The 14,852-nt window shown below is 36.3% G+C and overlaps 1 protein-coding gene across 4 annotated transcripts in view; it reads left to right on the top strand.

Annotated features, from left to right (window-relative positions):
• Window positions 1-14,852, top strand: part of ASB3 (ankyrin repeat and SOCS box containing 3) — a 122,272-nt gene that overhangs the window by 89,691 nt on the left and 17,729 nt on the right. For 3 of the 4 annotated variants that reach the window (XM_055540072.1, XM_055540070.1, XM_055540071.1), the window contains 2 exons: window positions 5,844-6,101; window positions 12,577-12,710. In XM_055540072.1, the coding sequence (XP_055396047.1) occupies window positions 5,844-6,101; window positions 12,577-12,710 (392 nt within the window). The remainder of the gene's footprint in view (window positions 1-5,843; window positions 6,102-12,576; window positions 12,711-14,852) is intronic. The other variant, XM_055540073.1, reaches the window with a different exon arrangement.

Here is a 14,852-nt window from a genome sequence, read left to right as displayed (position 1 = left end):
GTCGTATGGCAGTTCTATTTCCAGTTTTTTAAGGAATCTCCACACTGTTCTCCATAGTAGCTGTATCAGTTTGCATTCCCACCAACAGTGTTTTCTCCACACCCTCTCCAGCATTTATTGTTTGTAAACTTTTTGATGGCAGCCATTCTGACCAGTGTGAGATGGTACCTCATTGTGGTTTTGATTTGCATTTCTCTGATAATGAGTGATGTTGAGCATCTTTTCCTGGTTAATTAGCCACTTGTATGTCTTCTTTGGAGAAATGTTAGTTTAGTTCTTTGGCTCACTTTTTGATTGGTTTGTTCATTTTTCTGGTATTGAGTTGTATGAACTGCTTGCATACTTTGTCAGTTGTTTCCTTTGCTATTATTTTCTCCCATTCTGAAGGCTGCCTTTTCACCTTGCTTATAGTTTCCAAAACTTTTGTTTTCTTATTTGTATGTTTTCTGGCATTTCTCCTGAGATCTAGAAATTTAACATTTCTGATGCTCTTTGCACTGTTGGCCTGTTACGTTATGGTAAAGTTATCTGCTTTTACAAACAGTATAATTAATATCAAAAAGTGATGAAGATAATAAATAATGGCTCTGGGTTTTCCTTTCTTTTTTGTTTTATTCAGCCAATTTAACTTTTTAGCTCAGGATTAGCATTCTGAAACATTTTTACTGAGTATCCCTTGGAGAGAATAGGCTTCTATTTGAAGCAGTGACCTTTAGCTCTTCTCATACTCCAAAGCATGATGGAAAGTTGTCTTGTCTCCTCCACTACTGTACAAAAGAATTCCTTATCCTTTGGGGCTAACAAGTTAACAGCTTCAGTGACATGAAGCCAGTCTTTCAGGGGCATAGCTGAGTAATTCAACTCAAATGAGAAAATACAAGAAAATGACTTCTTTAGCTGGAATGGGTGAAAGAGATGGGAAGTTGAGAAATTACAGGAAATTTAAACAAATATTAATGCCTTTTATATATGGCTGTAGAAAGGGCTCCTGGCTTAACTGACCTGATTATGTTTTTCTAATCAATACTGATCATTGTTATCCCGCTAATTTTATAAAAATAATTGTGTCCATTCTTATCATTATATCACACATGAATACATCTGACACAATGTAATGTTTTTATTTTATTTTCAGCTGATGGTTAAAAGCCATTCAGTAAAACTTACTATATGACCTTTTAATAATTCAGCTAAAAAGTCGGTTGTAGGTTTTGTTGGGTTATTAAGATATTTGTCCATTTCCATTTGTTTAAAAGAAACCTTATTAACATGTTGAATTTCCTTTTACTGTGCTTCTTTTTTATCTGAGCCTGTTTCTGTGCATAGTTTTGAACTTAAAAGGGCAGTATGATGGAAAATGTACAAGCCCCCAAGTAAGGTTTAGACATTGCTTTTTTGGTTTTTAAACTTCTCTTTCTCTGTGTATTATAGTTTTCACTGTTACATAATATGAAGTCTCTTAATGTGTCATAAGTAGTTCTTGATATTTGTGTTAAATAAGAAGGACTACTCTAGGACTTGAAGAGTTTTTCTTATTCACCATCAGGGCTTGAAAGAGAATTTGTATTAAGTGTTAAGAGGAACACATACATATTCCCATGTAATTTATATTTTAACCAAAGTTTTATCTAAGCCTTTATCTTGCTAACTGACATGTAATAATCAAGGGCATTGTAGAGCACTGAAGTTACTTGAGTTGCTGGAGCTTGTTATGTATATTTGAGATGTATAATGTAACAGAAGCTCAGGGCATGCTGAAAAAGTTTTATGATCCTCCAGTTGTATTTTGTGTTTATTATTGACCATGTAAATGGTAGTTCTGTTGAAAAAGGGTTTATAATGTAGCAGTAGGTAGTTTATAAAAGCCTTTTAGGAGTGTGCTCTTATTCCTTCTAATACAAGGCAGTGTGATAACTGGAAGGAGTTAGAACTGTGTTTTGTAGAATACTCTTTCTATACATTCTTAATAGATAATACATAGGATAAAATGGGTTCTTTAGTTAATTAAGTTTGGAATACACAGGGTTAAGCAGTGGTAATTAGATTTGTTTCCTGAAGGGCTTCTAAGAATTTTTCTTACGGTGGTGTGTTTTATGAATTCCTAAGGAGGGATGAGTCTACCAAAGTTTGAAAAATTTGGAAACATAGGATGAACTTTACAATAAATACACTATTATTCCTGTGTTTACAGACTTTTGGGGCATTTTATATCCTCTTTATTATGCTTTTTTCTGATTAATGATTGGATCCATTGCTTTAATTCTAAAGGTACTTCCTCTGAAGTGTATCCAGAGTTTGAAGAAAAATACTTGCGCATACATTTTAAAAATGTAACTAGCATACTGTTTAAGTTCATCCTGTATTTCTCTCTTATATGGACTAGTGTATACTATAAAGGGCCTCTCAAATATTTTAATTATGGAGGCTTTTTTAACATAGATCATTTGCAGGGACTAGTGTTCCATGGAACATACTTGAAGAAACAGGTCTGGCCTTAAAATAATTCCCAATTTGACTATTTCCTGAGATGTTTTGTTTTTATAATGTAGGAGAGATATTTCTGATATTTGTGATATCATATTCACTGTTGGATTTTGATTTGCTATTATTATCCCAGTTTTACAAATTACTAGTTTTGTGATTAAGTTTCAGTTTTTGCATCTAGAGTGGAGGTGGTAATAAAAGTTACTTTTTAGGGTTATTGTGAATATTAAGGCAAATCTTCCATGTAACACATTTATCATAGTTGCCTGGTGTAGAACAGATAAAGGTTGTTATTATGGAGAGTTATATGTGCACATGTTCTTCTAACATTTAGAGATGGTTGGTTGGTTTATCAATGGCCTTGTCCTTAAATTTTTCTTAGCATGAATCACATGGCGAGATGCTATATTTGAAACTTGAATGGGAAAGCCTCTTGGTTTTATAGTTTTTTTCCTAAACAGAAAATAGATTCTCTAGCTGTCTGTGGCACTTAATATAACAGGGGCATTTAGGGCTCTCATTTACCTTTGTATCTGCAAAAATACGTCGTCCTCTCTGAGGGCTAAAGCACCTGTGGTTAGGCCATTGATACTTTCACGTTGCTTGAGGGAAGAGTTCAGCCAGTTTCTGAAGTGCACATGTAAACATATATGCCTTGAAAATTAAGGGTTCTTGAGAATTGTGTATCACATTTGTAATGAGGCAGTGTCTCCAGCTTTTCCCACTTTCCTATATGTTTGTTGGAATGTGTCCAACAGTCCATGTCATGTGTTACTCATCTGTTCTGTGGTGGAATCAGCAAGTAATAACTGCAGGCAGGATAATGAGAGCCTAATGAGGTCAGAGTGGTTGAAAGAAATCGCTTATAACTGTTTAAAACCATCAGTCAGACGTATATCCTGTAAGAGTGGATATGGATACATATGCATGGTTGAGTCACTACACTGTTACCTGAAACTGTCACAGGATTGTTTGTTAATCGGCTAAACCCCAATACAAAAAAAAAGTATATCCTTTAGCGTTTCTTGTGGTGCAGGACTGTTGGCAATAAATTCTTTTAGCTTTCCTGTATCTGAAAATAGCCATAAGAAAGAAAAGTATATACAGGGCTCTTTTCAAGAACAGTGATAAGAATGATGGTGTTTCCAGGAACAAATATCAATATATACTAGACAGACAACAAAGTTAATTAATTTTTATAAAGAAAATTTTAGAATTATAGCTTTTTATTTTCTAATTGTTATGTATATTGTTGATAATAAAGAGAATTAGTATTTAATCTTTTAACTGAAGAAAAGAAGCACAAATTGGAGAGCAAATAAAACAGATTTACAAAAATTTACATAAGTGATATATATGTATATGATGTTTAACTGCTTTGAAACCTTGGACTCAAGTTCTCAGAAGTAGTTGGTCTCACATGACAATGGTTTAAATGTTTTATATTTGTTTTTTATATTCTTTTTATGATTCTTAATTATTTAGGTTCTTTAATACTATGAATAATGAATTTTTTTTATTTCTTGTTATTTAAAATAGCATTAATGTCAATTTCAGAGGGAGACTTATTTTATTCTTGCATATTTTCTTTCACAGCTGTCTGCGTAGTGAATGTACATGTTTATTGAACTTTGTTAAAGTTATATCATAAACAGTTTTTTAAATGTGATCACATAACCATCATAATTTTGGTTTTTAATGACTATGTCATATTTTGCACATATCTCCTCCTCTGTTAAACAGTTAATTTATTTAAAAAATCTGTTAAAGACAATACTGTGGTTAATATATTTGTGCAAATAACATATAATTTATTTTTGTCTCAGGTAGATTCCCAGGATTCATGTTTATTATATTTAAATTTGTGGCATTTTACTTTGCATATCATTTTGTTTTACAAATACTTATATAATGCTAATTCTGTGTGCCAGGATGGTTAAGTAACTTGCTCAAAGTCACACAGCTAGTAAGTGGCTGAGCAGTCTGGCTCCAGTCTGTGCTCTTTATAACTTTGCTATAATACCTCTTTTGACACCTTTTGCCAATTAGCTCTCTCATAAAAAAGTTAAACTTACTTTTAGTCATTTTAAGCACAACTTAGCAGGATGATAATTTTTAAAACAGGTAACCAATTCAGCAGGTATAAAATAATACACTTTCATTCAGTAAAACACTTGATAAAGATTAATTTTAAAAAATGTAAAGCTTTAAGTTTTTGTTCATAAAAAAGGCTATTTGATTGCTATCTACCACTAGAAATTTAAAAGAAAGAGGGAAATTGATCCTGTCTTTTTTGACTGATCATATTGTTTATTAACTTTGTTTAGCAAGTATTTTGTAGTATAGATAATTAATTGTGCATAAAAAATCACAATTTGAAGAGTTTTACTTGTCAGTGATAATTTTATTTAAGGTAAGTGTTTTAAATTCTAAGGGCATGACTTGTTCATAGTTGAAAATTAAAAACCATGCAACGTGGTGTAAATTAAAAGACACTTACTCCTTGGAAGGAAAGTTATGACCAACCTAGATAGCATATTCAAAAGCAGAGACATTACTTTGCCAACAAAGGTTCATCTAGTCAAGGCTATGGTTTTTCCTGTGGTCATGTGTGGATGTGAGAGTTGGACTGTGAAGAAGGCTGAGCGCCGAAGAATTGATGCTTTTGAACTGTGGTGTTGGAGAAGACGCTTGAGAGTCCCTTGGAGTGCAAGGAGATCCAACCAGTCCATTCTGAAGGAGATCAGCCCTGGGATTTCTTTGGAAGGAATGATGCTGAAGCTGAAACTCCAGTACTTTGGCCACCTCATGCGAAGAGCTGACTCATTGGAAAAGACTCTGATGCTGGGAGGGATTGGGGGCAGGAGGAGAAGGGGACGACAGAGGATGAGATGGCTGAATGGCATCACTGACTCAATGGATGTGAGTCTGAGTGAACTCCGGGAGTTGGTGATGGACAGGGAAGCCTGGCGTGCTGCGATTCATGGGGTGGCAAAGAGTCAGACACGACTGAGCGACTGAACTGAACTGAACTGAGTCTCAATCCACTGGACATGTAAAACCATCCACTATCACATCTGCCATTCTTTTTTTAAATTATTTTTAATTGAAAGATAATCACAATATTGTGTTGGTTTCTGCTGTACATCTAATTACAGTGTTGTGTTGATTTCTGATATACATCAACATGGATTAGCCATAGGTATACATATGTCCCCTCCCTCTTTAGCATCTGCTATTCTTATTTTCCAGTCATAACTACTATTAACTATTTGTAAGAATTTTTTTTAATTTGAAAATCTTCTCTTCCCTTCCCCTTCCCCCCCTTCCCCTACCTTCCTTTCTTTTTACTGATGGAGCTGTGACTTCTTTGGAATTGTAAATATTCTTTTGAAGTATGGAGCTCAGCTAAATGAACTTCATTTGGCATACTGCCTGAAGTATGAGAGGTTTTCAGTATTTCGCTACTTTTTGAAGAAATGTTGCCCATCGACACCATGGGACCATATATCTGAATTTATAAATCACGCAATTAAAGCACAGACAAAATATAAAGAATGGTTGCCATCTCTGCTACTTGCTGGATTTGACCCACTGAATCTACTGTGCAGTTCCTGGTAAGAAATCCTACTACTGTGGACTTGACTCTTTTCATTTCCCCCAATTTCTTGAAATCCCTGTGTTTGGAAGAGACAGTTACTGTGTGTGTTTTGATTGTGATGGCTGTGTTGGGATGAAAGAATTGGGGACCTGCTAATAGTGAGATTGAATGTAAGGATTGTTGTTTATTGCTAAGTCATGTCTGACTCTTTTGTGACCTCATGGACTGTAGCCCACCAAGCCCCACTGTTCTTGGGATTTTTCAGGCAAGAATACTGGAATGGGTTGCCATTTCCTTCACCAGGGGATCTTCCCAACTCAGGGATTGAACCTGCATCTCCTGCTTGGAAGGCAAATTCTTTACCACTGAGCCACTGGGAAGCCCTGAATGTAAGGATAGAATCCTAGAAAAAGGTCAGAGGCGGTTAGAAGAGAACAGAAAGGAGTGGGTGCCAGTGAATCCTCTCAAAAGGGCTGTTTCTTCTAATTGGGCCATCCCTCATGCTTCTTTTAAAATGCCTGCAACAGAATGGTTGTAGCAGCTTTGGTGATTTCTAGCATCCCTTAGTCAACTAGATGGACACGCCTATCCTGTAGCGTCTTGTCTGTTTGAACTTAGTCTCTCTCAATAAATACTGATTTCTGAAGCAGCTGAGGATACAACTGTTTACCTCAAGTGGTTTCCCAGAAGGGCATTGCCTATGAGTGATTATATGAAAGTTGAGTCAGAATTTTTCTAGGGCAAAAGGATAAAAGTTGTTCTATAAGCCTTTGCAGGAGTTACGTGTCTAGATGAACTGAGAAATTATTGATAATTGTAGCAGTGAGAGAACTCTTTTGGCCTGATAATTTGAGTCAAGTGAGAAAATAGAATAAAAGTCTCTAGGAATATAGAGAACATGGGGTGTTTTATAAAATTTCAATGAAATATTTGGAAGATTTCATTTTTGTGCTTCAGAACTACCATTTACTAAAATAATTTTTGGGCAAGTACTGAAATTTTGGATTTCAGCAGAAGAGTGCTTTGATATCTTGTTATTTAAATTTTGCTTTTCAAAGTGGTCCTCTCTGGGATTCATGCAGGCAACACTGGTGCTTCCTACTTGTAAATTTAATTTGCATTTCTGTGACTCCATCTTCTACCTGGTGGCCTCTCCATCTATATTGTAAAGAAAAGATCTTTATTTGGCAGGATCCCAGTATATCACCTTTTTATTATGTCTACCATAATATAGAATTCAACAATTTTCTCTAAGCAGAGATTTAAAATTTTAGGTTTAGGACTATCATGTCTTTCTGATACTGAATGTTTCAGTTTGGTGGCTTGTGAGGAAAAACTGCTATCTGATAGGTGGTTTGAGGAATATAGAAGTAAAGCAAAATTTAGATACATGTTCTAATCTCCACTTTACTTTTTGTTTATAATTTGCAATGGTTTGAGTCCCTGATTGTATTTACTTCTTTTTCCAGCAGTTGATTGATTAATACATCATTATCTGTCAAGTACTCATTGTTGTAACTCTCTGTATACCATTTCAATAAATTTTCACAAAAATTCATAGTATTTTTTGATAACTGAGATATAAAACTATTGACAATTAATTGAGAAATATAATTTTTAAAAGTTATTTGTATATGTTTACTTGTCCTAAGAAACCCCCTTTACATGTGCACATGTGCGTGCACACATACACTCACTGCTGAGATATGAATACTCACTACTGAATGCTATATCTAGCTATTAACAGAGCTATTTAAGTACCTTTAACTTTTTACTTAGTGGATTTTATTGTTGTGTCTGGGCTTCTGACAACTAGTAGCAGTTGCCCCTCACCATTCCCTCCCCAAAATGCTTCTGTAAATCCAGCTCATAGAGATACCGTGGGCAGTCCTGGCAGGGTGTTCCCTTTCCTCTGTCACTCCATTTTGTTCTTACTCCCGAGGCACCCGCATTTTTCTCAGCCACACTCCTTGTGTTTTTACTACTGAAGCTACTTACTCGGCTCCATCTTACTTCCTATTACTTTCAGCCTTCATGCTCCATTCTGATTTTTAGTTTGTTTATTTCTTTAACCAACACTTAAAATATTGCCTGATATACAGTAGCTACTATGATTGATTCTTTACTGTTAACTCATTTAATATAAAATATAGTAGACACTATTATCATTAATTTATGGAGAAGGAAATTGAGGCACAGAGTGTTCGACATACTTGCCAAAGTTCACACAGCTATTTAGTGCTAGAGCTTAAGATTTGGACCCAGGCTGTCCAGTAGTATAGCTCAAGTCTGTCTTTGTAGCCCCTATGCTATTCTACCTTAGTCCTGTGTATCCTCAGGATTGTGATAATTTTGTCACTTAATTTCAGGTACCTTGTTAGTCTCTCAGTTGTGTCTGACTGTTTTCAACCCCATGGACCCTGTGTCCATGAAATTCTGCAGGCAAGAATACTGGAGTGGGTATCCATTCCCTTCTCCAGGGGATCTTCCCAACCCAGGAATCGCTCCCGGGTCACTTGCATTGCAGACAGAATCTTTACCATCTGAGTGACAAGGGTACTTTAATCTGTTGCCTAAACTGGAGGAATCTGGGCCAACTTTTCTCTTTCCTATTCCTAAATTAAGAATAACCTATATAAGGAAAAAATTAAATGTATCCTCTTTTCTTTCCCTCCTCGGACAACTACATAGACTGTTGGAAGAAAAGGGAATTATTTAGCTTTATCCTCCTAAAAGGCTTCTAAAATCGTCTTCTATCCCTAGTTCTTCTATGGGGTTCCCTGCCCCTCATGTGAAAACTTGCCTATTTGAGATTTTTTTGTGGTAATAAGCCACTGGATTTGTGCTTTGTTTATTGGATGTGTTTGGATAGAAAAAAGTTAATAAACAGTAAACTACAGATTATTTTTAGTAAATTGTAAAACTTTCAGCTATTTGAATTGAGAACAAAAATTGTGTGTATTTTACTCTGAAGGAATAACTTTAGTTACTTTATTAGAAAAAACACGATAGAAAATTTCACTTTAGCAGTAAAAATGCATAACACGGTCAAATTTTTGTTCGCTTATCTTTTATTGAATGGATAAAGCCAGTGTTTATGCTGAATGTGATGAATGTTTTGCTTTCTTTGATCAGTTTACATTCAAAGATCTGTTTTAAAAAATTATCCCATAAAAATTCCAATATGTTGTTAAAGTGGATTTTGGTTGTATTTTATTTATATCACATGTATGTCGGTTGCTTAATCTTTGTCATGTCAATTACAAATGTCTTTCCTAGATATTGCTTGTCTTAAATAGTCTTTAAAAATGTATCTGACTAAATAATTGCCTGTCACAATATAAGCTGCAGAGTTGAAATATTTTAATGCAAGACTAGGTTTCCCTCTCACCATCAGTGCAATAGACAAATAATAGAAAGTGAATGTCATCTGTGCATTTAGTTGATTAACTGTCAGTCATTTATGATTGTACATCTGCTTTGTACAATGTAGTGGTCAATGTAGTGCAGTAACAATACATTTTTAGTGGCACTGTCAGCATTGGTAAAATACTCAACATTGTATTAACTAAAGCTGTGTAAACAGATTTATTGTGTGTGTTTTTAGATAACTGCATAAAAATGACTTTGTGTTTGATCACAGTGAGATTTAAACCACATTAAGGTAGAAAAATGAAACCATTAGAAAAGAAATAAGGAACCAGAACTGAGAAACCTTTGGTGTGGGTTCCTAGAAAGTGAAGGAGATTGTTTGCCTTTGAATATATTTTATCATTTCATGTATTCTCAGTATTTTCTGATAAATTGTGACTTCACTGAGAACTTCTTGAGAAGTAAAATGTTTCCCCGAGTGTTTGTGCTGTAGTTTCTTTTTCCTTATATGAGTTTGCTTTTTTTTTTTTTTTTTTGCATTTCTTTTCCATGGGGATGGTCTTGATCCCTGTCTCCTGTGCAGTGTCACGAACCTCATTCCATAGTTCATCAGGCACTCTATCTATCAGATCTAGGCCCTTAAATCTATTTCTCACTTCCACTGTATAATCATAAGGGATTTGATTTAGGTCATACCTGAATGGTCTAGTGGTTTTCCCTACTTTCTTCAATTTCATTCTGCATTTGGCAATAAGGAGTTCATGATCTGAGCCACAGTTAGCTCCTGGTCTTGTTTTTGCTGACTGTATAGAGCTTCTCCATCTTTGGCTGCAAAGAATAGAAGCAGTCTGATTTCAGTGTTGACCATCTGGTGATGTCCGTGTGTAGAGTCTTCTCTTGTGTTGTTGGAAGAGGGTGTTTGCTACTGGGATTTCTTTGGAAGGAATGATGCTAAAGCTGAAACTCCAGTACTTTGGCTACCTCATGGGAAGAGTTGACTCATTGGGAAAGACTCTGATGCTGGGAGGGATTGAGGGCAAGAGGAGAAGGGGACGACAGAGGATGAGATGGCTGGATGGCATCACTGACTCGATGGATGTGAGTCTGAGTGAACTCTGGGAGTTGGTGATGGACAGGGAGGTCTGGCGTGCTGCGATTCATGGGGTTGCAAAGAGTCGGACACGACTGAGTGACTGATCTGATCTGATCTGATATGAGTTTGCATGTTAGAGAATTAAAAATTTGGGAAATAATTTTCATACTCTAATCAGTCATTTCAGGAATACTTTGGACCCTGAATTACATAAAGTAAGTTGTCTTTGAGATGACAAGTTTAGAGTATTATTCAGTTTGTTTCTTTTTATTTTGCCCTTTCTTTTGTCCTTGCTCAGTAATGTCTCCAAAAAAGCGACCTTGAAAAGAATTTCTGGTTTTGAAGTAGTCACCAGAGACCCTAATGATTTTATTTTTCTTCAAACAGTGTGATGTTAGGGGAGTATCTAATTGAGTACAAGATGAGTAATCTTATTAGAATTTAAGTTGTCTTTACGCTTTGACTAAATTTCATGTGTACAATGTTATAAGGCCCACTGAGAATATAATACTGAAAATTCCAAGTGGGTTCTAGTAATATGAAATATTTATATAGTATTTTATAGTTTTAAAAGTCTGTTCAGCTATTTTTATGAACAGTCTCCTGAAATACACAGGGTAAGTGTTATTCTCATTTTAGAGACCAGTGTCTAGGGCTTAAAGAATTTAGGCAACATGTTTGTAAGTAGTAGAAGTGTTGTTAGAAATCAGAACTTTTCTTAGGTCATTGGCCTTTCCATTAGGATTCAAGTACTTACAAAATTTGGGAAGTCTCTTTTGGGTAGATTGGTAGGAAATCTGACATTATTTTGAAAAAAGAGAAGTAGAACTGTTTATCTTCACTTCTTTCAGTCCTTAAAGACAAAACTTGTTCTGGTAATCCTCTAGAGTCATATCTATAACGGGGAAGGTTCTTGGGAAATAATTTTCATACTCTAATCAGTCATTTCAGGGATACTTTGGACCCTGAATTACATAAAGTAAGTTGTCTTTGAGATGACAAGTTTAGAGTATTACTCAGTTTGTTTCTTTTTATTAGAACCGTTGTAGTAAATAAATCTCTGAGGGTTGGTCAGAAATAGGCTGTCTCTCCCATACACCAGTTTAGGGACAGCTTTGGCTTCCCTAATAGCTCAGTTGGTAAAGAATCTGCCTGCAATGCAGGAGACCCCGGTTCGATTCCTGAGTCAGGAAGATCCACTGGAGAAGGGATAGGTTACCCACTGCCATCTTGGGCTTTCCTTGTGAGTCAGCTGGTAAAGAATCCGCCTGCAATGCAGAAGACCTGGGTTCAATACCTGGGTTGGGACGATCCCCTGGAGAAGGGAGAGGCTACCCACTCCAGTATTCTGGCCTGGAGAATTCCAAGGACTGTATGGTCCATGGGGTCACAAAGAGTCAGACATGACTGAGTGACTTTCACTTTTGGGTGTTTAGGCTTTATCCTTTCACTGTTAAGTGTCTGTAAGGATGACCAATCTAGATTTCGCAAGATGGTCCACTTGGGAGGAAATAATGGCATATCCACTAATGACAGTGACACTAAATCTGTCTTTTCTCACCACTGCTGCTGGGGAGTAGCAAGGCGTTCTATCTCTGCTAGAGTGAGCGACTTCACATTCACTTTTCACTTTCATGAATTGGAGAAGGAAATGGCAACCCACTCCAGTGTTCTTGCCTGGAGAATCCCAGGGACAGGGGAGCCTGGTGGGCTGCCATCTATGGGGTCGCACAGAGTCAGACACGACTGAAGCGACTTAGCAGCAGCAGCAGCAGAGCAGAAACTCCTCTTGTCATCTTTCAGACAACTACATGCACAGTCACTTGAGTTTCGTGTAGGAACCTGATTTGATGATTTTTCCATATCCACTGAACTTGCCTTTTGTTTCATTAATATTTTCTTTGCTGCAGTTGTCTGTCTGCCTCCACATCAGGATGTTGTAAGAATTGGTATATGGTATTTGTTTTCACAGTGAACCTTTGGTGAATTTTGTATCTAAATGTGTATTAATATCTTGCCAATGTAGGATTGACTCAGTCAGTGATGACATCCTTATCTTCACTTTGGAGTTTACTAATTGGAGGAGACTTCCTCCAGCTGTTGAAAAGATGCTCTCTGCTCGTGCCTCAAACTCCTCTTGGGCTCTACAGCAACATATTGGTAAGAAAGTACAATTTTTAAATATATGTCACTACTTTTTTTTCTCTGTCTTCACTAGCTGTGTTGTAATTTTAAGTGATAAGACCCACTGGAGAACATAATTAAATTGGGCATCATTTGCATTTTCTTTATGTGGGGAGAGGATGATGGGACTGTGAGGGAGATCATAGTAATTTCCTTAAACATAAATCATATCTGATTTTATAAGTTTAGCCTAAGGAGTGTGTAAAGAATAACAGGTATTCAGTGATATTTTAATGATACCCTTTTGTTTTTAGTAGGGTTATGCAAGCAAAAGTGAATCCTAAAAATTGTGTTGGTCAATATTTAGTTTGTGGTCAGAAAAATGCTAAATGTAATTTTCCTCTTTGGAGTGTGTGTTGATGTGTGTGCTCTCTTTAATATTTTATTGTCTCTAAAAGGAAGTATCACCATTCTTTATTGTTAACTTTTCTTACTGAATGTATGCCAGTGTGTTGGTAAGATATAACTGTGCAGGTGAGCTGGGTAGAAATTTTGTGAATTGATTGATATTTTAAATGACTATTTTAAAACAAATTATCAACTTACTCTCACTTAAAAAAAAAAAGCTTTTAAGCTAGTTAAAAAAGAAAGAGGACGCAATAGAAGATTATACACAAGGGAACCGAATTAAACTAAATATAACCTAGGCAAAGTATTTCTGTTTACTTATGTAGATTTATTTTAATCTATTTTGTTCACCAGATTATGTCTTAAGTTAGGAAAATTATTTCTTCATTACTATTTTTGCATGAAATATCACTCTTCATAAAACATGTTGAGTAGGTTTTCAACAAGTGAACTTAGCATATGTAGAAATATCTTCTAATTTCTTGGAAAATTACATTTAAGTAAATTTTCTCAGTCAAAAACAGACATTCAGGAAAATATATTCTTGAACTGAGGTATATTCAAACTCTTAGGTTTATTTTTGCAGAAAAAGTATAATCTCTTTGGAGTCTCTAAACCTTCCAGTACAGAATTTCTTTAATGATAATGTTAGAAAGCTCATGTGCATGAGAGAATTGTATCTGCTCTTGCTAATTATGTATGCAGTGGTAGAGGGCAAATATCTATTTGGGAACAAAAAGGCAAAAAGAAGGAGCATATGCCAAGTGGGAATGGCACCCCACTCCAGTACTCTTGCCTGGAAAATCCCATGGATGGAGGAGCCTGGTAGGCTGCAGTCATACTTATGGGGTCGCTAAGAGTCGGACATGACTGAGCGACTTTACTTTCACTTTTCACTTTCATGCATTGGAGAAGGAAATGACAAGCCACTCCAGTGCTCTTGCCTGGAGAATCCCAGGGACGGCAGAGCCTGATGGGCTGCCGTCTGTGGGGTCGCACAGAGTCAGACATGACTGAAGCGACTTGGCAGCACAGCAGTAGCAGCAGCATCAGTTAGTAAAGATATATGAGAGTTTATTCTGAAGACTTGAACATATGGCAGGTTTGTCTAGATGAAGGTAAGAATTGTACATGAATGCATTATCCTGTGGTAGACTAAATCCATCAAGGGCTTCTTGTTTAATTAGGCACTAGGTGGAGCTTGCTAGGGTAATAATCATCATCTCTTAAGAGGATTTTATTTCGGCTGAAGATTTACAAAAGCCTTTCTCAGAGGTATTAATGTAGCTAATGCTTGTCTAGTCTGTTTCTCTTGCCACAACCTCTTTTGGTTCCAGTCCCATATATCCAACTGACTTTTGGACATCTCTTCTTGGTATCCCACATTTTGACATATTCAGAATTTGAACTTGTCATTTTTCCTGTAAATCCTGATGTTCCTTCTGTCTGTTTCCTCGTTCAGAAGGTGAGGTGATTTGAGAGTGCTGCTTACCAAGAGAGTGGGTTATTCCTGGCAGCTGTTTGTTATTTGTTTCATCCCTCGCAGAGGTATTCAACAGGAGTGATTTTTGCTCCCCACAAGGGATAGTTTGATTGCCACAATTGGTAGGGGTGCTGTTGCCATCTAGGGGACAGAAGCCAGGGAGATGCTGCTAAATACCCTACAGTGTACAGGACAGCCCCCACAACAAAGAATACCTGACCTGAATGTTGCTAGTGACCAGGTTTAGAAACCCTGATCCACCTTGACTCTATGTTACCCAGTGTTAT

Source organism: Bubalus kerabau, chromosome 11 (assembly GCF_029407905.1).
Source record: "Bubalus kerabau isolate K-KA32 ecotype Philippines breed swamp buffalo chromosome 11, PCC_UOA_SB_1v2, whole genome shotgun sequence".
NCBI lineage: Eukaryota > Metazoa > Chordata > Mammalia > Artiodactyla > Bovidae > Bubalus > Bubalus kerabau.
The sequence above is the reverse complement of the archived record's forward strand: the minus strand, read 5'-3'. Positions and strand labels throughout refer to the sequence as shown.